This window comes from Erigeron canadensis, chromosome 4 (assembly GCF_010389155.1).
Source record: "Erigeron canadensis isolate Cc75 chromosome 4, C_canadensis_v1, whole genome shotgun sequence".
NCBI classification, from domain to species: domain Eukaryota; kingdom Viridiplantae; phylum Streptophyta; class Magnoliopsida; order Asterales; family Asteraceae; genus Erigeron; species Erigeron canadensis.
Window position 1 is genome coordinate 27,157,790 of NC_057764.1, and position 27,444 is coordinate 27,185,233.

The 27,444-nt window shown below is 31.3% G+C and overlaps 4 protein-coding genes across 5 annotated transcripts; 3 read left to right on the forward strand and 1 right to left on the reverse strand.

Annotated features, from left to right (window-relative positions):
* Nucleotides 1–682: 682 nt before the first annotated feature.
* LOC122596803 (probable anion transporter 5) lies at nucleotides 683–3,764 on the reverse strand. Of its 2 annotated transcripts, none has more exons than XM_043769445.1 (2): nucleotides 3,658–3,764; nucleotides 683–2,186 (listed from the first exon to the last, which is right to left on the reverse strand). In XM_043769445.1, exon 2 carries the CDS (start codon nucleotides 2,057–2,059, stop codon nucleotides 743–745), a length of 1,317 nt encoding a protein of 438 aa, XP_043625380.1. In that variant the 5' UTR covers nucleotides 2,060–2,186; nucleotides 3,658–3,764; the 3' UTR covers nucleotides 683–742. The 2 variants fall into 2 exon arrangements, with proteins under 2 accessions (XP_043625380.1, XP_043625381.1); XM_043769446.1 differs by lacking the exon at nucleotides 3,658–3,764 and adding an exon at nucleotides 3,106–3,202.
* Nucleotides 3,765–13,516: 9,752 nt separating this feature from the next.
* Nucleotides 13,517–18,628, forward strand: LOC122598261 (protein trichome birefringence-like 38). The gene is made up of 5 exons (XM_043770861.1): nucleotides 13,517–13,784; nucleotides 17,153–17,327; nucleotides 17,413–17,588; nucleotides 17,675–17,833; nucleotides 18,158–18,628. The coding sequence occupies exons 1-5, from the start codon at nucleotides 13,528–13,530 to the stop codon at nucleotides 18,444–18,446; spliced, it is 1,056 nt and encodes a 351-aa protein (XP_043626796.1). The 5' UTR covers nucleotides 13,517–13,527; the 3' UTR covers nucleotides 18,447–18,628.
* Nucleotides 18,629–19,900: 1,272 nt separating this feature from the next.
* Nucleotides 19,901–21,019, forward strand: LOC122597275 (protein JINGUBANG-like). Its single transcript, XM_043769889.1, has one exon. It carries the CDS (start codon nucleotides 19,901–19,903, stop codon nucleotides 21,017–21,019), a length of 1,119 nt encoding a protein of 372 aa, XP_043625824.1.
* A 2,528-nt stretch (nucleotides 21,020–23,547) lies between these two features.
* LOC122597950 lies at nucleotides 23,548–26,680 on the forward strand. The gene is made up of 2 exons (XM_043770546.1): nucleotides 23,548–23,835; nucleotides 25,551–26,680. The coding sequence occupies exons 1-2, from the start codon at nucleotides 23,730–23,732 to the stop codon at nucleotides 26,441–26,443; spliced, it is 999 nt and encodes a 332-aa protein (XP_043626481.1). The 5' UTR covers nucleotides 23,548–23,729; the 3' UTR covers nucleotides 26,444–26,680.
* Nucleotides 26,681–27,444: the final 764 nt, after the last annotated feature.

Consider the following 27,444-nt stretch of genomic DNA (forward strand, 5'->3'; position numbering starts at 1 on the left):
CTGAAATTTATAAGGTAAATTCCAAGTAGATCTTGTTCCCTTGATTGTCAAATAAATATGATATACAAAAACAAAACAGGGGTGAAAAGAATTTGAGTTGAAAAGTCTAATTTTTTACCTCCTACCTTGTTTTTGTAGAAGAATGTGAGGGAACAAATTGTGCTGTAAACCAGACCATGTGTTCCCAGTTCGGGTTAGTCCAAGGTTAGTAACATGCCGAATTGAATGATAAAAGCCAGGAATCGACTTTTTCAGTTCCACATAAACTTCACTTTTCAGTTATATTGATTGAAATATTAGTTATGTTCGAGCACTTGAGCAATTACTTCAATTGTGACTACTATGAGCATCAGTTTACAGTTATAAAGATACTCCATGAAACTTAAAACCGCTATCAGGCCATTAATTTACAACATGATCACAAGACAACACAAAAATATTTGAAACTTCTGTTTCAACCCATATCAAAATTTCTTATTTTAACCTGTTACCCAACCCACCCAACCTGCCATTTTGCGACTTCTTGTTACTGTATCAGACCAAAAACGTCAAGTATATACCAAATGTATAGAAAGAACTTCAACATATCTGCAAAAATGGGCATTCTTAGGCACTACTGTAAAGTTGAACATACCTCTATTGAAAAATTGTTGTGTGCTAGAAAAAAACATTGATATGTGTATAGCATATAAAGATTATAATTTATAGGATAATTTTACTAGTAAGTAATAACTGACCTACCTCAGTCAAATATCCTCTCTCCAGTTGAAAATAACAAAAAGACAACTGAACTTAAAATGCAAAGCAACCCCGGAATGAAAAACACTGCTCTCCAGCTATCCGGGCTTGAAAGATCTGAATCTGTAGCCTTGGCAGCTTCCAAAAGCTGACCAGTTAATCCAACCCCAATAATTCCGGCTAAAGTGCCAGCAGTGTTAGAAACTCCCATCACAATACCAGCATACCGAGGAGCAATATCCATGTGATTTACAGCAAAGCCAGCTCTTCCTAATGCCAAAAACCCAAGAGCCAAAGAAGAACATAGCACCACACCATCAGGTGTTCGAAAATGAGGAATTGCAATCAATGCAAAGGAAGAAACCACGAATCCAACTGTATTCAATACCTTTCTTGCTTTTGTCACGGACATAATTTTTTTAGTAATGACGTGGTCGGCAATCACCCCGCCAATGTTTGAAAATATAAACATGTTCAAATAAGGCATCATTTTAGAAGAGCCCATATCTTGAAGGCTAGACTGAAGACCTAGTTCAAAGTAGGTCGGTAGCCAATTCATAAGCACATATAGAGCATAATGGAAAGTAAAATTATTAGCAACAATAGCCCATACAGGTAAGCTGAGAAATATCCTTCTCCATGGGATTTGACTAGTTTTATCGTTTTTAGTCTTTAGAGTTTGACCATCTTTGACTGGGAGTAATGACTCACCAAAACCAGATGCAGCAGCTTTTGGATGCTGGGAGCGAGGGGGATCACTGGCACAATTGAACCAAAGAAGAGACCACATCCCACCTAAAGCTGCTTCAGCAAGAAATACAGATTGTGGACCTTTAAACTTTACGAGACTAGGAAGCAGAAGCATACCCATGGCTGCCCCTAGGTACATTCCAGACGTTGTTAATGAAACAGATCTTGAACGTTCATGTGGTGGGACCCACTGAGCAAGAACGGTGTGGATAGATGGAAAAATAAACCCTTGTGCTACTCCAACAAGTAATCGAGCTATCACTAGGGTAATCACTCTGTTTGGATCAAGTGGTACTAAAGCACAAGTTAGAGACCAAAGTATAAACGAAAAAAGGAGTACGCGCCTTCCACCAATTTTCTGAGCTGCCCAGCCACCTGGGACCTGCGATAAGGCGTATCCATAATAGAATGTAGAAAGGATAGTGCCTTTGCTTGACTGGCTTACTCCTTCTGCATCAGCAGCAACTGTATATGCTATTGAGAAGCCTACACGTTCTATGTAACATACCGAGGTACAGATGAAGGTTAGAATGACGATCAAATAGCGTGTTGGAATCGTTTTTACGCCCATTTTTCTATTTGGGCGCTGAAGACATGCACTTGTTTACTCCGCTTGGTTAATATAGCATCATATATCACTGTGGTCGATACTAACTTGATAACCAAGATCATGTCAAGATATATGACACCATATGCACCTGAAAGGATATACGGATTAAAGAGAAGAAATGGTTTAAACTGGACAATAAAACTTGCTAAAAACAATGATATGAGAAAATGAGTCATACTAACAGCCAGATAAACTGGTATGGTATAGTAAATTTGTGTAAGTATCAATTGTTAGATATAATACTTCTAAAGATATATCCCCTTTATTGGCCAAAAGATTGATTCATGTTTCATGCTGCTATCACTAATTAGGCTGTTTAAGATTGTTTTTTTACAGCTTATCACATGTAGATGGAGAAATAAACTCATGCTTATCTACATATTTTGGACTCAAATAACCCCTTTTTTTCATACGCAGATTACATAAACAGCTTTCAAGCTTATTCTGTTTCAATACAGCTAGATAAGCACTTTTGAGTGTTTGTAGTGAACGTTTGAAACAAACAGCTTATGCTTATTAGCTTATTAAAAGTTGTTTCACAGCAATTTATCAACTTATTAAAGTTGTTCCCCATCAGCAATCTCTACCTTTATAATCAGAGAGAGCAAATGTTTATCAGCTTATTGCATTTTAATATGACATAAATAAATCCAAACACAAATCCCCAGCGTTGTATTTTGACGAATCTATTCTAATAACATCCTTTGTAAAATACCCTAAATCTCCTCAATGGGACTCGACACCAGGACCTGTTGGTCGTTAAGCCACCTACAATACCCGAATCCCAACTTTCTTGGTAGTTGTCCTTTTCTTCACATTAGGTACTAAAGTTTTAACCTTTTCAGTATTTCAAAGCCAACTAAGTAAAACATAGCAACAAATTTACAAAACCAAGTGATCAAATAACAAACAAACATAATATGTACCTATTTCTAGAAGAAAACCAAATAACCTCTTTGAGATTTAGCCTAAATTGTCAATATATAAAAATTTCATTAAAGCATTACCTAAAACTATAATGGATATCCCTAACCATAAAGTAAACGGGTAAACAGATGAGGTATTCCCTATTCAAGCTACCCGGGGAATGCAAAGTCTTTTTTTACTCAGATGTACGCAGCCTGATGGGTTATCCAGTGGGACATATTGTAAAGAGTTATTGATATTTGATTATTTGTACCGTCACTTTTAATGAATCTACCATAACTACATTGATGGTTTGTACAATCAGCTTTATAACCTGTACAATGCGGTACATTTAATAAATGGGGTGGTACGAATATCACCACTCATCGTAAAAAGGTACAAAATGTTGACCACAAGGCCACATTGGAGGTAATTTCCTCACCAAAAAAAGTTGCACATAAAAATAACATTCCTAAAAATAATATTGTACAACATCTATCAGAGCAGTAAGAAAATTCCAACAATAATAACTACTAAGATAATAACAGTAAATTAAAACAGATAGAAATGTAGCAGCATGGTTATAATCAAAATCAAAACTAGAAAGAAAAAAAAAAAGATCAATACAAAAGCATCAATTAAGATCCAATTACCTGAAATAGAAAGTTTGAATCTTTAATGTTTTCCTGTTAAGATCTCAATTGTTTTAAGAAAATAAATTATGTGGGTGTTTTGAGAATTTAAATTTGATAGCAGAATGAGAAATTCAGGGGTGTTTGAAGAAATGTATTTGACAAAATATATACATACAGAAAGTGTATGTATGAATTGATGGATTTAGTCAAAGATTTAAAAAAAGTCAACTACTCTATCCTGAGCCTGGACCTGAGCAGCTGGATCTCAGATTTTGTTTACTTTTGGGTTAAGTGGTTTTTATATATGGGCCGAAATGAGATGAGCTCAGCTCTATTAGTTGGAAAGTCATGGAAAGTCAACCATATGTTAAGATGGGAAGAGTTATCTATTTGAACTAAATTTAGTTAGTAAAGATTTATTAAGATTTGAGCTCCAGTTCATTACGGTGATAGTTTATATTTTTATTTTTACATCCTTATCAAACAAATCACTTTCTCTTTCTTTTAACTTTCAGCCTTTAAAATAATTAAATTATCTTTTTAAGTTTTAACTTTTTCTTAATACAAAAATCTACCCATTATATCCTAAAATATTTTAAACCCCTATATATCCAAATTACCTCTCTTTTTTATTCATTAACATAAATATTTCCATTTAATATAATTAAGTTATATACTGCCATTTTATATTAAATACTTTTACATTAATAAATACATCGTTTAAAACCGTTTTCACCACTCTTCCGCACCCGATATTGTCGTCACTTTCGTACTGTGTGGGTACATTTTTAATATTAAAAAAATGAAAATTAACCATATGTTGAACTAGGAAGAAGCAAAGTGTTCTTTGGATTTAAATTTATTCCAAAAATATAAACATCACAATGCACAAGCATAGAATGGAAAAGAAAAAATAAAAACAAACGAAAAGAATCATCAGTAAAGGTTCCTTTTGTTTTTCACATGTCTACATAGAGTCCATGCCACCATGTGAACATGTACAATAATGATTTTGTCTTTATACATAACAAAATCACCCCAAGAAAATAAAATAGTTATTGAAGCTTAGTTTAACGTATTTAAATGTCATATCATATTGAAATATTTATAAAATATCATATATTTGGTAGCTAAATTTTGCTTCTCTGTAGCTAAGTTATTATACTATAATAACACTCAAGTTAATTACTTAGGGTGTTAAAAATGAAAAAGATTTAAAGTTTAGTGGTGATGACGGTTTAGAGATTTTTGGGGGGAAATAGCCTACTCTTATAGGTAAATAAAATTAAATGGATTTCCAATTGAACTGTTGAAAAACTAAGCATATTGTATAATTGGTTAACTCGAACTAAGCATTGTAATTAGTTAACTCGATCGCTAAGTCAACCGTTTTAATATTTAAGATATAATGGGTTACGTTTTATTTTTTCATATTTGAAATTGCTGTTGTTTGTTCTTATGTAAAATATATTTGACAAAAAGAGTTTAATCATAGCTAGCTTCCACTAAAAGTTTAGCTTATCTTCTTTTCAGCATCTATTTTTCTTTTTTCAATAGTTCTGAATTTTAAGGCATTTCGAAGCTCATTATTTTTCTAACACCTTACCACCAAATATAACATTTAAAAGACGTGGGTCATCAAAATTCTATAAACTTGGAGAAAAGCTTTGCCAAACAAAGGTTGCTTCAACTACTTTATTGTTTAATCTCACCTAAATCAAAAGAAAAAAGAAAAGTCGATAAAAGTACGGGAAAATCGCGACAATAGCCAAATTTCATTGCGATTGTACCAAAATAGCCAAGTTTTTTTAAATTATCACAAAATAGCCATATAAATCGCAATAACTGGACAAAATCGCATAAAGAACCTTACCATTGCTACAAGATCTTCAAAATCGCTACGAGATTTTGCAAAATAATCTCTACAAGATCTTCAAAATCGCTACGAGATTTTGCAAAATCACTATGAGATTCTGAAAATCTTTACGAGATTTTGCAAAATCGCAATATGTTGACTTTGACTTTTTTTTTTTTTTTTTTTTTGCAAAATCGTAATGTGTTTTATTGCGATTAATTTTTGTTTTTTAAACATACTAATTTTTTTTTTAAACATACTAAATTATTACATAGTCCATGAATACAAAGTTTAAAATACATGAGAAACATAATGGAGACGTGTTAATAATCCCCTAAGCTAACAGTCCCGAAAAGAGAAGAGTATGAAGTCGATTTTGATTTCCCTTTTGATTTTGATCTTGATGGAGATCCATACTTTCTCGATGAAGGAAAAGATGTTTGTAATGGCATGGATGCACCTCAATTCACCCTTGTATGATCACGTTCTTTACAATGACTGCATGTTGTTGCCTTCCTCTCTTCACCCCTAGACGGTATACGATCGAGGTTTTACAACAAAAAACACATTGCGATTTTGCAAAATCTCGTAAAGATTTTTAGAATCTCGTAGTGATTTTGAAGATCTCGTAGCGATTTTATAGATCTCGTAGCGATTTTGCAACATCTCGTAGCGATTTTGCATCATCTCGTAGCGATTTTGAAGATCTCGTAGCGATTTTAAGATTATTTATGCAATTTTGTCTAGTTTTTGCGATTTATATGGCTATTTTATTATAATTTGAAAAAACTTGACTATTTTGGTACAATCGCAATGAAAATTAGCTATTGTCGCGATTTTCTCAGTACTACTATTTCAATACCAAAGTAAATTAATGTACGGTACTAGTTTTTATATTATAATTTTGACAATAATTACTACGAGTATCATTTTTTATTAACAGTACGAGTAATTACTATGATGAAATAATATGCGCGGTTTAAATTTCCATTATAATTATTTTTTATTATCATTGTTACATATATACATATAGGGATGGGTTACTTTAGGACCACCTCTTATTTTATGACTAATTAAGACATGTGTTTTTTGTAACTCACACACCACCATTATCTACTACGATATACAAGACTTTTTTGTAAAAACACTAAGACTTTCCGGCAACGGGCCCACTGAAATATCATGTGTAAGTTAACTTACATATGTGTAAGTTACTTACACATGTGTAACTTACACATGATTTTCCGGCGACGCGGTGGCCGGAAAATCATGGTGGTGGTCGGAAATGATCATGGTGGTGTGTAAGTTACAAAAAACACATGTCCTAAAATAAGTGGTCCTAAAATAACTTACACGTATACATATATACATACAATTTTTTTTTTGTAAACTTTGAAAACTTTTCGTGCTTTTCTATCAATTTGAAATTGATTGCCTAACTTAAATAACTGATGTAATGGAGGCTCTTGTCATCTCGACTCCTTCTTACAAAAAAAAATAGACATCCTATTAAAAGTTACAACGGAAAGATGTTAAAAATATCATCCATTAAAACAACACATACAATACACCACCACCTTAAATGAAATAAATACATCATCAGTTCCCCCAACTTTAAAATAATTATACTAACCCTTATATTAACATTTACATCAATAACTTATACTACTCGTCGTCACCACCATCAGTCGCTGTCACCACCGCATTACTGCCGCATCGCACCGGCAACATGCTATTTTGTTCAAATATAAATCGTGTGTATGATACTTATCTTATCTTAATCTATACTAGAAAAAAAATTACTTAATTCCAATTAACCAATAACAGTCTTCAATTTCTCAAAATTAATTAAATTAACACATGTTTAAATTAATTTATACTTTTTGATTTTTCATCACCAATTTACGTTTTAACACAATTTAAAAATAATTAAGATTTACATGAATGATATCTATCTAATAACAAAATATAACTAAAAGTAAGTTATAACATTTGATTAATACGAATTAATATTTATATTAATATTTTATTTTATATTATTAATTGTAATCAAACTAATTGTAATATTGTTGTTATTAGTGATTGTAACCAGACTATAATTAGGATAATCATTTTAGTACTTGGAATACAACTATATTTAGAATATAATTTTTTCTTATATAAATCAAACCTCACAAATAAAATCACAACACCCGAAATCATTAAAAACCTCACGAACCAGTTTCTACTTTAACTGTTCTTAATAACCTTGGTTCACGAAAATAAAATTACTTTTTTGGAACACATCAATGAAAACTCGGTCAATTGTTTAGTCAATGTTAAGATTTTGTTTCTTTGGAAGAGTTGTATAAAAGAAATTTTGCTACATCATTCAGCCTTGATATGATTTAGCATTTAGTACTTAGTTTTGAATATCTCAATTTTTTTTAAATATATTTTTACATTTAACATATTATAAGTATCTTTTGGTTCGGTATACTAATTCTTATATTGATGACGTTAATTGAAAAAGTCGTGTACGTATTTGACACGAGTCTAAAATCTACTATATTAGTCAAACTAGATTTAAATCATTTGTGTACACCAAAATAAATAAAAATAGCAATGTTAATTTAGTTAAAAAAATTTAAGCTTTATGATATGTAGACACGCATAGTTAGAATTTATAAGTTTAAAACTTTTTACCTTTAAATAGATACAACAAAATTGTTTGATTCTATAAAATAGTTAGGAAAATGATAAATGAAGCTTTTTGAGTTTCACTTAACATGCATAAATAGATCGTACCTACTATATCAAAAGTTCACCCCTGAATTTTACGGTAAGTTTATAAATACTTAATGTAATTTAACAAAAACCCCTAGGTCGTGTTTGGTTCACAGAATTTGATGAAATCTGATGAAATTGGAATTGAATTCCATTTCTTAGTGTGTTTGGTTGATTAAAGATGGAGGAATCACATTCCGTTGGAATGCTAACATTCCTTAATTTGATGGAATCTTCATCCCTTGGGGATGAGAGAAGGAATTTCATTCCGTCTCTCACTTGAATCTTCAAAAAATCAAAAACATTCCGTCAAATTCCATTCCTTCAGATTCCAATTACTTTAAAAGATTTCATTCATTCAAAAAATATTCTGTGAACCAAACGCGTTCTTATACTTCATTTAGCAAAACCCAAATAGGTATCTTATTTTAAGTTACATAAACTGAATATAAGAAATTGTAGATATTATGAATATCTATATATATAATATAAAAGTTGAGTTTTTAAATCAATTTTAAAACTTCAACTTCTCTCTTCATAATATTTATGATTAATGTTAAAGTTGATTATGAGAATACTTAATGATAGTTATGTGTTAAATGAATTTGAAAAGACTATTATGTATGTATACAAAAAAGTTAATTAATTCTTGGAATGCAAAATGATAATTATGTGTGTAAGAAATATTAATGACTTGCAAAAGTTGTTTTGAAAAATCAAGAATATTAATCTTTCTTCCTAAATTTTAAAAGTCAATTATGTGTGAATGGAAGTTAATTACATATATACATTAAAGTTAATTACTTGCAACGCAAAGGGAAAATATGTGTGTACGAAAGTTAATAACTTGCAAAAGTTGTCATAAAAAAACAAGAGTATTAATCTGTATTCCTAAAGTTATATCATATTAGCATGCATGTGTATCATATCTATGTGTAAATATAGTATTAATCTTTATTTCTAAACAGGGATGGCAAAAAAACCCCGACCCGACGGGAAAACCTGAACCCGTTTGGGGTAGGGAGTGGGGCATGTTTACTCCAACCCGACCCGACATCAATACTTATATCTATATACTTTTAAGTAATTAGTTTTAAATCTATAAATTCACTTTTGTAAATACAAGTTCCACATTAATATCAACTACTTTTTATCTATATTGCATAACTTGAACATTCATTTCTCAAAATATCAAGAGCATGTAGTATTATTTTTCAAATCAAACAAATTTTGATAACTATCTTTGAAAAATAACTACTATTATCGGGTCGAGTTTCAGGTTTTGTGGCATTATTTTACCCCTGACGGGGTCGACAATAAGGTACCCAATAGGTATCGGGTCGAGTTCGGTTAACATACATCTGTATCTATATCTATATATATATATTGTTATAGATTTATTTCTTTTTGAATTCGATATGTCCTTTTATTTTATATTTTATTTATTAACAAATATATCATAATATGCGTGCATGTTATATTTTTAATTAGTTGAAAGGTATTAATAGAGATGGTGTTTGAAGGAATGTGAGTTGGTTGTTGATTATATAAAATAACTTATTAATGAGAATTGATAATCATGACAGTATTTGAAATGCTTTCATGTGTATATCCTAATGTTTGTGTATTTAATGGAGTCTATTAATTAGCACGCACCAAAACTTTCCCCACTATGACCTTGCGATTTCTACAACATCTCAGTCTTAAAAAACTAACCTCATCAATGGGAAAGGTAGCAGAAGTTGCAAGAAAGCAAAGTGAACCTTTATTTTTATATCAGCTCCTGTTTAGTAGACAAACTATACATCTACTCGGTATAAATTAACTCTTCTATCAACCAACCAATTCAATCATAAAAACAACTTCTCTTCATTCCCGCCGTCCAACGGATGGGTTTTAAGCCGTCATATTCCATATATAAATCCATTACTTTTGGGGCATTTTCTAGAGAATCCCGACATTTCATTATTAGAATTAATTATGAGTGAATTTAAGTGTAGAATTATATAGCCAAATTTAATGTTAAATTCTGAAGTAGTGAAAGTAAATTAGTCAAAAGTATATTTAATTTATTTAATGCTAAGCATTTTATGCATTTACAATCCATTAATAATCAAGGGTCGTTAATTAAGTTATTGTTTACGATAACTAGCATATTGCCCGAGAACATGTATAACAACTTACATTGAAAAGTATATAACATGCACATTGTAATGAAAAAATACCAAGAACAACAATATTCGGCATTTTAGCTTTACTACAAAAATAATATGCTAACATTTATTATTTACTATCACAACACGAGTACTTTATCTACTAAAATAATATTGAAAAGTCTTGCTAAATTAATTTCATCCCTTATGGCTTTTATTATGGAAATCAAATATCAATTCATGTATATTATTTCTAACTATATCACTAGTAAATTATTATATGTTATGATGTACAAATTACCTAAATGCAGAGCATATGATAATCGGTTGTATACTAAATTAGAGGGAATCCGCACAATACAGTGACGACGTTATGGTGATATCGTCGATTGATGTATATATATATATATATTTGATATAAATAGAGTAGTGTAGATATTATTAAAACATAAAGCATATATAATATAAATTGTTCAGTGATGATAATATGAGTATTTTTATGGTGATGATAATATGAGTATTTTCACATCTTAATTTTTTATAATATTGTAATTTTATAAGTAGTATAGATATTCCAAATATATACATGATAAGCTTAGTATTATAATATATAATGATAAAAAGTTCTTAATTAATTAGTAATATTTGATTAACTTATATATATATATATCTATATAATTATTAAAACAGTAATAATTCGAACGATTCTAAAGCCTTTAAAAATTCAAACTATCTTATGATATTGCCACATAAGCTTTAATTATATGTGGCATTTTTATAAAATTTTTTCCAATAATTTAGTTATGTTCTTTTTTAAGGGTAAATGCCTAGGAACCCCTTAGTCCCATAGAGGAATTTTTCCTCTCAAGCTAGCGACCCTGCAACGCAATTATGTTCTTTTTTATAACTCAAGATATTAATTAACGTGAGATATTCTTTTTCTTTGGCAAATATTTTGTTTACATGCTTATCTAATTATGTCAATATTAATATTATTATTAATCATATAAAATAGATATAGATTCATTTACCCAAAAAAACACATGAATGTTTATTCTTTTCATTTACAATTAATGCATTATAATTCAGTTCCTAAGTTTTTTAGAATTGCTTTTTGATGCAAATATTTATTATTATTCATACTTTTTTGTTAGCTTTAACGAGATGGGAAATACAGTATACATAGATGTGTGAATGATTTGTTTGTTCTATACGTATAAGATTTATCCTTAATTTTATCGTCAATGATTTCGATGTCACTTTGTCAAATTATTATCATCAATCTATTTAAATGTGCACTTCTTTTTATCTGCATAAACTTGATAAACCATCGGATCAACCTTTAGCAATATTTCGTCATTCTTTTCAACTTTTAGTTTGATTTTTCTCATAACGTATTTAATCTTATGTTCTATCACTCACATATGGACGCAATGTTAAATAAACTAAATGACGAATCTTCACGGTAATAATAAGTATTTTTTTCATTACTTCATTTTGTTCAAAATTAGGATCGGATAACTTTCAGTTTGGGTTTCATCAATTTCAGATGGATACAATGTTAAATAAATGAATGACATTATTATTCATATTTTTTTTTAGCTTTGATGAGATGGGAAATACAGTACATAGATGTGTGAATGATTTGTTTGTTCTATACGTATAAAATTTATCCTTAATTTTACCATCAATGATGTCGATGTCACTTTGTCAAATTTTTATCATCAATCTATTTAAATGTGCACTTCTTTTTATCTGTATAAACTTGATAAATCATCGGATCAACCTTTAGCAATATTTCGTCATTCTTTTCGACTTTTAGTTTGATTTTTCTCATACTTTGTAGCTAATGTATTTAATCTTATGTTCTACCACTCACATATGGACGCAATGTTAAATAAACTAAATGACGAATCTTCACGGTAATAATATTTATTTTTTGATTACTTCATGTTGTTCAAAATTAGGATTGGTTAACTTTCTGTTTGGGTTTTATCATTTCAGATGGATACAATGTTAAACAAATGAATGACTGATCTTTATGATAATAACTGTTATTTTTTTACTTCATCATATATTTTGTTTTTCAAAATTTATATCTGCTTAACTCTTTGTTACTTTAGATCTTGGGTTTTATCAATTACAAATGGCTGTAATGCTAATAAAATGAATGTCAAATTTTCATGGTAATAATTTGTATTATGTTTGTTTTCTTACTTCACTGTATATTATGTTTTGCAAAATTAAGATCGGATTACATGCAATTTGTTTATTTTGATCTTGGGTTACAATCCGTTTCTTATGTTTACTACATTTTTTATTAGTTCAAGTTGTTAATTTTTACAAGATTGGCAAATCTTCTTATATTTTTACAAAATTTGTTTCGGTTACTTAATTTGTTACAAGGATTTAATTATATTTACATGTGTTTGTATTAAGTAACTATGACAAAATTTGATTACTAGAACTTGAAATATGTTTAATTAAGTTTATATATGTTAATCATTATAATTTTAATCATTATTAATGGCACTATAGGTTTTAATGATTGAAACAACCGCGATTTATTAATAATTATTGACGTCTATAATGTAAACTTTACCAACATTTAATTTAATTATATTTTTAAATAACCGCACATTGTGCGGGTAAAAGACCTAGTGTATATATATATATGAACTACTCGTATTATACTAACATATAATTGATATAAGGGATTTGCTAACTAGTGCCCCTAGTGCACTAGTTAAGGGCATTAGTTAGCAAATCCCTTGATATAAATGATAATCATTTAATTTAGCAAAACTAATACAACAGCCAATTAATGAACCTTCATAAAGTCTTATAATCAAAGATGTTGGTTATAAAGCAATATATATTGTGTTCATAATTTATGTTAAATAAATAAAAAGGCTAGCGTTAATATGCAAACGTGGTAGTGGTCCAGATCACCTTGCTCCCTCCATAAACAAAAAAAGCAATCTCTTTCTGTCTGTTGATCTGTCTATGTATCCAAACTATATATAAAGACACAAAAACATATATATTTGCATACACACAAACATAAACTATATATATATTTGTGTCTTTTGTGTGTGTAGGGACTTGTGATATATGGGTCGTGTTGTTGGGATAGGAAGACGAGGATGTTGGTTTGCAGTTTCTGTTTTGTGTGCATTACTTTTTACAACATTTGGTTGTGAGAAGTGCAATATGTATGAAGGGAAATGGGTTTACGACAAGTCGTATCCAATGTATGATTCTTCGAAATGTCCTCACATTCGAAAGGAATACGATTGCATCAAATATGGTCGCTCTGATTTAAACTACCTCAAGTTTAGATGGCAGCCAACACATTGCAACTTGCCCAGGTACATTGTTCATTGGATTCTGATTTCAATTTAATGTATGGAATGTGAGTAAGATTTGATAATTACTTTTTGATTAAGAATATATAATAGCCTTTTTAAATCTATTTTACTTTCACTATCAACTTTTAGATGTTATGCACTTATGCCCATTGCTAATTATGAGATCCTAATTGAAGTTTGTTTTAATTTGCCATTATATATATTATGCGTTCCAGTGTTAATTTCCTTAAATTGTTAGGAAAATATTTTTATACGAGTATTAGATTAACACCCAATAAACCAAAGTTTGAATCTCAATTTTCATCACTTATCGAACTAGATACCCTCGACAAAAAGCCTTCATAAACATAAAGTGAATCTTTAATAATAATCGCCTTGGAGACCAGGGTTCAAAGTCCTGCGGCATTCCAAAATCCTGCAATGATGCTTGGATCCCGGGAGACCAGGGTTCAAGTTTGAGCAAGTGAGGTTTTACCTCAAATTTAACGTCGTTTTTTCTGTAGTAGTTAAATTGGTGGGTTTTCCCTCCCCTGTGGTCCCTGACTTCATGGATCGGTCGCTAGTAACTGTCTGCCTATGTGGATGTAACGACTATCCGTCTCGTGACACAAACGTTCAAGAAAAAATCTTTAATAATTATCGCCTCACTCACAACCGGAAAATCTTTGATTATTATGTCAATGAGATCCAAGTCCATATAATGTTCTTGGACGTATAGTATACCTTTTTAACGGACAAAGTTTTCTTTACTACACATTATGACATTATTATTATTTTATCATTATTATGATGATTCAAAATAAGACATAATAACGCAAGGCATTGAAATCCAAATTCTCATATATAGTAAAGTTCGGAACTTTTAAGCAAGATTTTATCTTCTACTTGTTTATCTTTACAATTGACATGAGGTGAGTTATTCTAGAAGTACCAAACCAATCAGAAAGATGAGTTGTTCAATAATAATATTATAGATCTCAAAGAGAAGCCGAGAGAGCTTGTAATTAGTTAATTAAGTAATTAATATCGTGCGTTTTTATGGAAGTTGTTTAATACATATATTATTATAAGTAAGATCTTAAATGTAGCAAATCTTTTTTACGAAAAACACTCTACTTTGATACAAACAAATAAGAAAAGAAAATGTAATTTTACTTTTCCGTATACGGCTTGTTTGAAACGTCACTATATTCACGTGAAAATGTGAAATGCATATATATATGTCAAAATAATATTATTCTTCTTGTCACGTTCCTAGACTACTATGCATGTGGTGTTTGGTTAAAATAAATTTGTTGTTAAAATGAATTTATGTGCTAATCAGTATGTATAAACTAAAAGTAGACGAACACATCAAACAGAGCCGCCTATAACATGGCTCAAGTGTTGCTAGAAATCCAGGTTCGCTTTTCTTTGAGGCCCACAGCTTTTCATAGAAGTTTTATATATATGTATATATTTCAAGGAGCGTAACACCACCAGGTCAAAAGGGGTAACACAACCCAGGAAGACTATTAACAGCGACGTCGCCGCTAATAGTGTTGGCCCCCATGTCTGTAATGGTAAATCTGACAAAAAAATTAGCGGACCCCCTGTCAGTGTCAGAGTATTAACGGCGATGTCGCCGCTAATGCCCTTGTGGGGTTGACTTTTGCCTGGTGGTGTTATCCTGTGCCATATATTTTCGTTCGAAATCCTTGGATTGGTATGTATGTAAATACGTGGACTCTTGTTAACCATAAAAAAAAATAAAAGCCTATAGACCTGAAAATGTCAGGCTGACATCTTTTCTGTTTCCCTAATTCTCTATTTCCAAAAATCACAATTCATATTCATTTCATATATAAAACGTCGTATGTGGTATTCTTGGAGGCTTGTCCGACGTTTTTTGCTTAATAGGTATTCTTCATTTCTAAATATTTAACTTAGTTAAGTTTTACAGATTAACATTTGTAGAGCTTATTATTATTGTCATACAGTTTATACATATTTTAATTAATATTATGAATGTTAATCTTTTTTTTATTTAGGTATGCCTAAAAAATATAAGAAGAGCTACACGATTTACTTAATAATATAAACTAGGTTTTTGTTTTGTCATACTTTGTCTTTTATAGTCGAAAACGTTTATCGTCGTAACACTATGCTATTATACCGCTATATTAGAGGTCCACTTTTTATTTTCGAGCCAGACCCTGAAAATTTTTTATATCCTTAAAGACGGTACTGACATCAAATTTAATATCAACGAAAAGGGAGTGATAAATCTATAATAATATTTAGTCATCTTCAACAATATATGTTTTATACAATAAAACATTGTGCAGTATAATATATACATTTGTTGTACATGGTTAAAATATGTTGTAGATTTATTACTATTCTTAGTAATATTGGTGCTTGGCTGCTTGCCATTGTTAAGGTAAACAAAATAATGTTTTTTCCTGAAAATCTATTTTTCATATTTGTGTTTAATTATTTCTTTCAAAGAGTGAAAATGCTGAAACGTCTAAAAGTTAAAACGATTATTTTTTTTAATATACGAGCATGGTACCTATATACGAGCATTGTACTCGCACGTTCCAGCGGATACCATTAACAAGACGTTTGTTGGAAATTGACGGGGTGTTAGTGATGATGGACGGCGGCGGTGGATATTGACAGAAATAATTAAAGAGAGGGGGTGTGTGTTTTGTATGTGTGTTGTTTTGGCAGAGAGAAAGAGAGAACGAGGGATGTACACTATGTGTTTTGTTTTAGGGGAAAGAGTAAGTTGGTAATTTTGCATGTCTTAACATTCTAAACTTTCAATACCACCCCTATAATTTTAATAAGGGCGTACAAATAATAAAGTATAAAGATAATCTAAAGTTGGATTAACTTTATCGGTAAAGTTAGTGAGATATCAACATTTTTATAAAAAAGTCAATATTATTTTAATTTAAAGTTTGAGAATTATTTAACTTCACCTATAAAATTATCTTAACATTAGAAAAACCTTAATCTTATAATAAAAAGTCTGCCGACCGGCCAACCATAACCATTTATGTGGGGCTGGTGGTAGGATTTTGGCCAGAGAAAAAAATTAAGGTTCAAATAATGGGAAGTTCATAAAGTAGAAAATGATTTGCTTTTCAAGAAAAAAATAATTAGAAAATATAATATAAGAAAACCTTTAATTTTATCAATGATGATTCAATATGTAATATTTTTAATGACGTCTTCTTGATTAAGTTTGGTTTGAAATTGTGGTGTGTAGATACTCACCCAATACGGAACCAATTTGAACATTCAATCTTGTTTTATGTTAAAGATTTAGATGGTTAATTTAACTAAACTCACCTCTAATTTCCAACTTTAATCTGCAGATTCGATGCCGATAAATTCTTAACAAAAATGAGTGGGAAGAAAATAATGTACATTGGAGATTCGATTAGCGGAAATCAATGGCAGTCTATGGTATGCCTTCTTCATGCTGCCTTGCCACCACACGCCATTATCACTGAAAAAACCGTCGATTCAACTACAACAGTCACATTCGAGGTTACTAGTCGTAACTTAACATTTTTTTCATATAAAAATGACCGATTTACATAGTTAATGAGTAACTTTTAATGTCTATGTGTAGGACTATGGAGTTTCGATATCGGTTTTCTTGTCCCATTACTTGGTTGATATTGCAGAAGAAGAAGTTGGTCGGGTTTTGAAACTAGATAGCATAACGGATGGAGATGTATGGAAGGAGAACGACGTTTTGGTCTTCAATACTTGGCTTTGGTGGTATCGAGAAGGAGAAAAACAACCGTATGTATGATTATTTCTCATGTGATTGATTACTACTATAGTCTATAGTTATTAATAGTTTCACTTACTCTGCTGGTATGATGCAGATGGGATTATATCAAAATTGGTTCAAAAATACTAAAGGACATGGATAGGATGGCTGCTTTTCGCAAGGCTTTAGAGACTTGGGGGAATTGGATAGATTCAAATATAGACACAGAGAAAACCAAAGTGTTTTTCCAAGGAATTTCTCCTTCCCATTACAAGTAACATTTCTTAACTTGACCATCTAAAAATACTTGTTGACAATTAATACTAGTTTACGTCTTTGAGTTTTATGAATTTAAAAGTACAATTTGAGCCAGGAGGTTTTCCTCTTGTGGTATTGAAATATGATCAGTTGGTAACACTGGTGACACGATAATACTCAAATGGTCTGTCAATGATCCGAATTAGCTGTTAAAAAAAAACAATTTGAGCAACTTTTGGCCCATGTGACATGAACCATTTAGTAGCTATTACTTGCATTGAGTTTCTTTTGGTGAGCTTTTACATATAGATGCTAACTATCTAAATAAAAAATTGGGCAGCGGAGAAGAATGGAACAAGCCAGGGGTAACAAATTGTGCAAAAGAAACGGACCCGATACAAGGATCAACATATCTAGGAGGCGTGCCAATGGCAGAGATGGTGGTGGAGCAAGTATTGAGTGGCATTAGAAAGCCAGTGTCATTGCTAAACATAACAAGATTATCACAATTGAGAAAAGATGCACATCCAAGCAGTTTCAATGCTTTCAAGGGAATGGATTGCACACATTGGTGTGTTGCTGGCCTTCCAGACACATGGAACCAGCTTCTGTCTGCTGCCCTTGTTTGAACCCAAATTTTAGAATGCTTTAGTATATCCAGTATTGTCCAAATATTCTTTTTAGAGAAATTACATATAGTTCATTGATTGAAAAACTTGGATATTGATCATTGAAGTACTTTTATGATCATGTCAAAAGTTTTACATAATGTTTTTGAGTCCGAAGAAAGAAAGAAAAAACCTATTATATATTAGTATTAGTATTATTAGATTATAGATTGAATTACTTTAAACTTTAGAGATTCAAAAACTTTGGGTTTTTGAGGTTTAGAGGCTTAACTTGGACTAGCATATTCGGTTAAGAAAATATAGTTTGGCCCAATAACAAATGTCGTTATAAGCAGCAACGTGACAAATACTGAAATACCAAATAGGCAAATAATGTTTGTCATGTTAGATTGTTAAACTAGTCTCATGATGTCAAAACTCAAAAGTCGTTTAGTAGATTTCTGACTAGTCCTGAAAGTAAAAGAATAAGTTGATTCAAATAAAGATTTCTAACGATAAGCATTTTGGTTACTGGCCTAGTTGGGCTTTTCCTGGAACTGGGCTTGGATTTCGAGTCCATTTGGGGTTAACATTATCTATGACTTGATTGATTCTGTAATCGGTATTACTGTTTTTTTTTTTTTTAAATAAAATAAAAAATTCAACGTCAAGGCGTCAGCTAACTTAAAATTCAACGTTCAAAAGAAAATCTAACTTAAAAATCCATAACATTAGTACTCGTAATTTTTAAGCTTACCTCCGGTTTTAATTTGATCAAATATTCACAAACTAAACATGGTATTCTTACGTACGTAGTGTGTGTTTGGGACTTAATCAAAAATACTTAATCCATTAAGTTATCAAAAGTGTTTTTTTTTTACTTAATAAACAAAAAACAGCTGTATTGACTTAATCCGATCCATACAGACATTATTTATCCATTTAGCCACTTTATCAATTCAGTCATTTAATGTTTAAAAAGAAAAACAGACCTTTACTATATTTTTTTTAACCACCTTTATTTTATAAATTCATCCCAAGAAAACACCCTTCATCCCACAAAATGGCCCTTGATTATAATCCATATATAGTTACACAAACTGTTGTTTGAAGTATAGATACACATGATGATACAAAATAATACTCGTAATTATACAATGTATAAATTAAAAACAGCTATATATAAACATATATTGGCTTACCAGTAACCAACCCCAGAAATATAAATATTTTAGTTAGTGTTACAATAATTACGTGTCTATATCTCATACATGACATGTATTAATCAACAGTTTAACCCACACACATATATACAGATACATACACATCGATCCTGCTCTGTATATCATAACTATATATCACCTTTCTTTCAACCCATTTTCTTCCAAGTTTCAATCTTTTTTATCCAATTTTTTCAACAAATCAAAACCCATTTAATTTCATCCAATTTCACATCAATATATATCACACCCATCATGCAGAGTCTCTCAATTTCAAACCAATTTCAAACACCTTCAAGAACTAGTACAAGTAGTACTAGTGATGACGCAAGCACAGAATCCGACGAGATTCCGACGAAACCCAGCCGCGTAATCCCCACCGCGGTCTCCCACCGTAACCTATCCGTCATCACGGATCACACGGAATCCGTTTCATGCATTGCATTATGTGGAGAATTCATCATAACCGCTTCTCATGGCAAAGAAATCATGGTTTGGCAACAACCTGATTTTCGGTTGTTTACGACGTTCGGAAACGGTCGTGGGTCCGTCAAGGCGTTAGTGACACTCGGGACTAAAATCTTGACAGCCCATCAAGATTCAAAAATCAGAGTTTGGAAAGTTTCAAGAAATCTTGAAAATATATTCAAACTTGTGGAAACAATTCCAACGAAAAAGGACTATTTTGGAAAGTTTATGAAAAATGGGAATTATATTCAAACAAGAAGGAATCATAAACGGTTATGGATCGAACATACCGATACTATTTCGTGTTTAACGGTTTATAAGAATTTAATCTATTCGGGTTCTTGGGATAGGACTATAAAGATTTGGAGGGTGAACGATTTCAAGTGTTTAGAATCGATAAAAGCACACGACGACGCGATAAACGCGATAATCGTTAGTAAAGGAAGAGTCTTTTCGGCGTCTGCTGATGGAAAGATTAAAGCTTGGGGACAAAAAGTTGACGGGTCACATTTCTTGAATGGAATTGTTGAGGGTCATAAGGACGTGTCGATGAACGCAGTGGTGGTTTCCGGTGATGGTACGGTGGTTTATGGTGGTGGGTCAGATGGGTATGTGATGGGTTGGTTAGTAGATAGTTGGAAATTGGTTATTGAAGTTGAAGCACATAAAATGTCTATTTTGTGCATGTGTATGAAAGGGGAGATTTTGTGTACTGGGTCAACAGATAAGAGTATTGGAATATGGAAAAGGGAAGTCAATGGGTTGACTAAAGTTGGGTCAATGAATGGTCATGAAGGACCAATAAAATGTTTACAAGTGTCACCAAGTAATATTGGTGGTGGATTTTTGGTGTATAGTGGTAGTCTTGATAAAAGTATTAGAGTTTGGTGGGTTCCAAATGGTTAAAAAGGAGATGAGTTTACTCTAAAATCATAGACACAAAAACTGTTACTTCTGCAATTTTATTCTAGTTTTGATACATTGGTTTTGTATAGTTAAAGTTATAGGTATTTCATTTTTTTGGTGAAAGTATGATTTTGAATACTATGATTTTGAATAGTGTTGATGATTTCATTTGTGTAAGTGAATACAAGCACATTGTTTGTTATGTTATGTTTGTAATGACAGTATATGTTTCTTCATTAATCTCTGGTGACCAATTTCTCCCCTTTTCAAAATTAGTGCAATTTTAAACTATTATTTTTTGATCTGTCTAAATCGATCATATTTAAATAAGCTATTATTTAGCTAATAGTTAAATGTTACAATATTCTTTAGTTAGTGATACAAAAGTCAAATAATTATCAGTTATAGTTAAAATCATAGACACAAAAACTGTTACTTCTGCAATTTTATTCTAGTTTTGAAACATTGGTTTGTTAGTTAAAGTTATAGGTATTTCATTTTTTTGGTGAAAGTATGATTTTGAATACTATGATTTTGAATAGTGTTGATTTCTTTTGTGTAAGTGAATACAAGCACATTGTTTGTTAATTGTTATGCTATGTTTGTAATGACAATATACGTTTCTTCATTAATCTCTGGTGACCAATTTCTCCCCTTCTTTTCAAAATTAGTGCAATTTTGAACTGTTCTTTTTTGGTCTGTCTAAATCATATATAAATAAGTTATTATTTAGCTAATATTTAAATGTTGCAATATTCTTTAGTTAGTGATACAAAAGTCAAATAATTATCAGTTATAGATATATATTGTTATGTACCAATCAATCAATATCTTATACTAAAGAGGGATATAGTCTCGAGTATAAGGTAGCCACCCATCATGCTTGAAACCGCAAGATAACTTTATTAATTGGTAAGAACGAAATGGCATGTCTAGAAAGCCAATAATTCTATGTTTGTTGTTCAACTACCTCATATATTGTATATATTTTATTTATTCACATTTTCGCCAAGTTTGGTGAATGAATTTGATCGTCCATATCCACTTGACTTGAGTGATCGATAAAACAGAATGAATATATGCTAAACTAAACAAGGTTTAAAAACAGATGCAAAACGAGTTGTGATACGAAGTCATGACCATCACCATTTATTACCGGAGATGAAGTGATTGTTTCTGCCACATTACGCGGGTATATGTTAATAAAGTAATAAATATAAATGCATGAACAAGAATGAACAAATTATCAAACAATCACTAACAAATACGTCTATGTTTATGTTCGTTTAACTAAACAAACAATTTTGTTGTGTTTATATTTTTCTGGTTAAAAACTGGTATTCAGGATTAGCTAAGCTTCCATAAACTAGAGAGAAATAGATCACGCACTAAATTTTGCAGTTTGCAATATTAATTAACATTTAACAATGTCACTTTGATCCATATCAGTCCATGTACATCATCCCCATCATGAGCCCATTACAAAACAGGCCATTAGAAAATTATTCGCATTAATAGCCCATCATCATTAATCAGCTCTAGAAAAACTAAGATCGGAGAAAAACGTAACGACCATATCATAAATTCATAATGTTAGTTAAATTATATCATTAACTTTGTTCTTTTTTTATATTTAAAAAGAAAAAACTTTAATGTTAGTACAAAAAATTAAAGGTAACATAGGTGGATCAATAAATTAACTCATAAAGTAAACATTTAGTTTGAGACAGAATTAATTAATACACAAGTGTTAAAAGTGAAAACTGTAATTTAATCTTGTAAAAGCTTTGAGAAAAAAAAATTGAGCTCCTTCTTAAGATGATGCGGTGGGTCCAAGTAAACTTGTCCAAACACGCTACCTGTGACTAGGAAATACATCGTTAGCCTCGTCAAAGGAGGAGAATGGTTCCTCCTTTGACTAAGCTCGGGCGTGAGAATAAGTATATGTTTCATATATGAGAGAATTCAATAGTGAAATATGGTTAGTTTGAAGTGTCATAAATGAGAACCTAAGATCGCCTATATATAGTATTAGTTTTGAATAATAGAGTATTTTTCTTTGAGGGTGTTTCATTACCCGAGTATTGGGCTTCCATTTGCCTTCCGCTTATTTATATCTATTAGACAATAACGAGTTTCTCCTCAACTACTGGTCCATCTGTCGTGGTTCATCTGATATGTTGGTTTATTTATCTTGTTGGTTCATCTGATATGTGGTCTATTCATCTTATTGTTCATTTGGCCTTTTGGTCCTAATTAACTAGTTAATCCATGTGGTTTATTGGTATATATACCTTCAATCCTTTATACCATCAATGTGTGAATTTGTATTTTGAGAGACTTTTATGTTTAAATATTGGTATAAGTAAAATATTTTAAGAATAGAGATATATGTTTTCCCATAACAGATTTTTTTAAAAATTAAAGCTCGATATATGAAAAGGCATCCTGTTAATACTCGCTTTAAAAAAAAATAAAATTGTATACATTGGACCAAAAATGAAAAATGAGTAGTCCAAGGGGTTACATAGAAACTAAGAAAACACATAGTCAGTGTGTTACCATATTCCCCCCATCTTCTAAAAGCCTTTTTTACTCCCTGTTCTTCAAACTTCTTTTAATCTTCTTCTGTATAATACGAGTATATATTTTTTCGTTAGTAATAATAATAAATCAAACAATTTTATTATAAGTAAAACATTTTAAGAAAATGGGTAAATGGAATTATAGAAGAACTTGGAGACCCAAAAATTATTATCGAGATCAAAGAATCCCATCTCCACCTACTTATTATGATACTGAATTTAAACTTAGAGGTAATTAAATCATTATTTATAATTATTAATAATTCGATGTTATGTTATTTTTTTAATTTCTCATGTAATTTTTTGTGGGTTTTTGATTTATGTTAGTGGGTGTTTGATTATGTAGGTTTATCTGTATTAGATTGGATAAAGTTCATATTTTTTTTAGTTTTTTTGATGGTTGAATTGCCAAGATTGATTTTGTGTTTTGATTTGTGATTAATTATTGGGGTTTAGGGTTTGGTTTATTGTAAAGTAAATGCATGAATTGAAAGAAAGTTGCTTGCTTTAATGGAATTGGAGGTAGGAAATGCCATTAGGGCTATGGTTAATGCGTAGAAAAACATATTATATTAAAAAATAATCGCCTTTAAAAACAATGAGTTAAGTTTCATGTACAATATTTTCTTTTCGCGTTAATCATAGCCTAAGTTAGCAAAATCCATAATGTAATGAGGTTACATGTTTGAAGATATAATATAAGTTTTTTATTAGAATGTGAAATGTGTAGCGTAAGTGGTTGATTTTATGAAGTAGGTTTTTTACGGTTTTAAATTGAGATGGTCCTAAGGTTTGCATATAGGAGGATTTGGTAATAGAATAGAAGATTAAGCGTTGTCGATGATTTGTAAGATGCTGAATAATTATTCAACAATTGAAAGGTGTTGATGCGTCTATACTATCGTACAATCATTTACACTCTCCCTTTTAAATATTAAGAAGCTCCAAAGCTCCAATAGCCTATTGGCAATAGGAATGTATATGTATAATCAACTGCTTATGCCGTTAAGTTTGGCTGTTGATTTATAATAGGAACATCTCATTTTATATCTTTAGGATATATCCATGAATATAGTTAGGTATTCTTTTTGAAATTGCTAAAACGAAGATTAAATAATAAGGAACACGAAAATCTAAATGTCTTTAATTGCTCTATAGGAAATGTTAGAATATTGAAAATTTAACATACATGAACAGTCAAGCAGATTAAGATGTTGAAAAGATGCTTTTCAGCAAGCAAAATGAAGCATCTTCAGCATTGGCAACTTTTGTAATATGTAGTATATACACCCTGAGTAGAGTTAGCCAGTTAGGGAGTATCCAGTAACTAATGTGCTAATCCGTATCACTTGAATAAATGTTTTCCTACATATCTTTTGCATACTTTAAATAAATATTTCAAAATATTATGTGTTTCATGAGTTGGGATTCATTTTACTTGGAAATTGTATCAACTATCACTTCAATTTTGGTGCTGTAATGAGTTAAAATATTGCGATTAAAAGGTTTGATTCTACATGGATGTAATTAGTGGTCGCATGCTTTATAACTAAATGGGTTGATTTTTGTTCTATCTGATCCCTTAATAGTTCAAATGGGTGAATTTAGTATGTTGGGTAAAACAGTAATATGTCAAATGGGTGATATGGACCAAGATTTGCTCAAAGTTTATTCAACTGCTTAGAACTTCCCAAAATGGAATATAGATTTTGTAATCCCAAATAGCACATTAGTAATTTGAAAACTTTTAAATGAATGGACTAAACCTGTGTTTCTAAATCAATTCGGCCGGCTTGTCACGTTTTGCTCAATTAGCCCACTCACCCATTTTTGTCACCTTTATTGTTGATGTACCTATATCTATATATAATTCAATCAATTATGTGCACATGCTTTACGTATATTTACAGATTTCAAGTAAAACTTAATCTTAATTATCTCAACAGGAGAGTGGAAAAATGCGGAGCTACCATGGGAAGAAAGATTCTGCATTTCAGTAGGAATTTCATGGGAAAGGGTTGTCAACGCTAAAAAGTACATGCACTGCTACGATAATGTAGTGAAGTGGAATGATTCAGCTGGTGAATCGGCATTTAGTGAAGCAAAGAAACGGTTTTGGGCAAAGATAAATGACATCCCCGCTGATGTCCCTTGGCCTGATCCAGACATGTATAATAAAGAAATCGACTGGGATCCCAAAATTGATCCTGATTTAGTGAAGGAATTGGATTTAGCATATTTTAATCCTGACGAGGCAGAGAAACTAGAAAGTTATAATGCTAAAAAGAGAAATGATGGTTTTGGTCCTGGATGCATTTTGGGATTAAATAATAACAATACCTGGCGAAATAATGAAAATGTTGGTTCAAATAAGAAGATGCAGGGTTGGGATTGTTCCAATAATTCTGAAAGCAAGAATATTTCTGACCCTTGGGAGCGAGGAATTGCTCAAGACGATAAAGAAATAAATGACACATGGGGAGGTGATGGAAGTAGTTCATGGAAGAAGGATGTTACTTGGGGAGATGCTGGAAGAAATTCTGGAAATAATGATATTTCATGGGGTGGTGGTGCAAATAACTCATGGCATTGGAACCAATTTAATAATCAAGCTCCTAGTAGACAAAGGGGAGATTATAGGGGTAGTTCTTTTGGCCGGGGTCAATGGCGTGGTCAACATGATGTTGGTAACAGTCAAGGTGGTCAAAGACATAATGGAAGTGGTTGGGGGTCGAACATTAGTTGTAGGAAACGAGAAGGTGAACACTACACAAGAAATTATAAAAATGCTAGAATTCAATATGATGATTATAGGGAAGTTAATCGGCATCGATGGTAACGAACTGTTGACAGAGTTTTAGTAGTTCATGAGTCGGCAAGATATGGGCCATTGCTCATATAGTTTTATTTTTGGTATAACCCTTGTTATGCGACTGAACTTGCCAGATAGGTACGCTTTTTCAGGTTTTTGAATTACTTATGTATACGATATGTTTTGTCAAACACTAGCACCTTTTGGTGACATCAATGTAAGATTCACAATTTTTTATCTGAAATGATAATGATATAAACAGTACATATTTGGTCTAGATCTGTTCTCGGTTATCTGATATCTTGTATCTCGAGTGCCAGTGTACCAGCTTACTTTTTGTTGTTTTTGCCTTGATATGCATGTTTCATGTTGCTGTCTTATATGTAAAAGTAGCTGTAGCTAGTTATCTATGCCTAATGGCCTATACTCTATGGTTTCAATGTTTGGATTTCTGGTTCAAATTCTCTGAGACTAATAAATGTTTATGCAGTCTTGAGAACACACAGATTTACGCATCTGAATTCTTATGCAACAAATAGGTCGTCTTTTTGGCAATCAAAATATGCGAATGTTTTTTGTAAGCCAACACTAGAGTGGGTATCCATCGGATGGGTAATAGATTAGGGTGATGTTACAACAGTTCAAGTTGTTTTTTTTAGGGTCTGTTTAGCTGTCTTGTTGGCACCTTCCAGTTGCTGCATTAAATATAATTACAGAAACTGTACAAAAAAAATGGTATAGAACCCGGAACCTACATTGGATCCCCATCATTTACACAAACCATATTCTTGAGATGCTGATGTAGGTTATCAGTTTGGCCGTTAGGAAATGGTTAGCAAATGATTACACTTTGTCGCCAATTTTTAACTTGCTTGACCAGCTTCATCCTCTAGTCATATAAATAGGTTGAGGTTTTCACTTCTAGTCTTTGGGCACTAGTGGAAGCTTAACTCATGTGTAGGGGTGAGCCCTCGGGCCAAAACTGCACCAAACCCAAATAATGATCTTCAGAAATTGGGAACTCTGAT

Coding starts and splice junctions, on each gene's coding strand:
- LOC122596803 (XM_043769445.1), bottom strand. CDS start 2,059: ATGGGCGTAAAAACGATTCCAACACGCTATTTGATCGTCATTCTAACC.
- LOC122597950 (XM_043770546.1), top strand. CDS start 23,730: ATGGGTAAATGGAATTATAGAAGAACTTGGAGACCCAAAAATTATTAT. Junction 23,836..25,550: donor TACTGAATTTAAACTTAGAG/GTAATTAAATCA, acceptor TTATCTCAACAG/GAGAGTGGAAAAATGCGGAG.
- LOC122598261 (XM_043770861.1), top strand. CDS start 13,528: ATGGGTCGTGTTGTTGGGATAGGAAGACGAGGATGTTGGTTTGCAGTT. Junction 13,785..17,152: donor ACACATTGCAACTTGCCCAG/GTACATTGTTCA, acceptor TTTAATCTGCAG/ATTCGATGCCGATAAATTCT. Junction 17,834..18,157: donor ATTTCTCCTTCCCATTACAA/GTAACATTTCTT, acceptor AAAATTGGGCAG/CGGAGAAGAATGGAACAAGC.
- LOC122597275 (XM_043769889.1), top strand. CDS start 19,901: ATGCAGAGTCTCTCAATTTCAAACCAATTTCAAACACCTTCAAGAACT.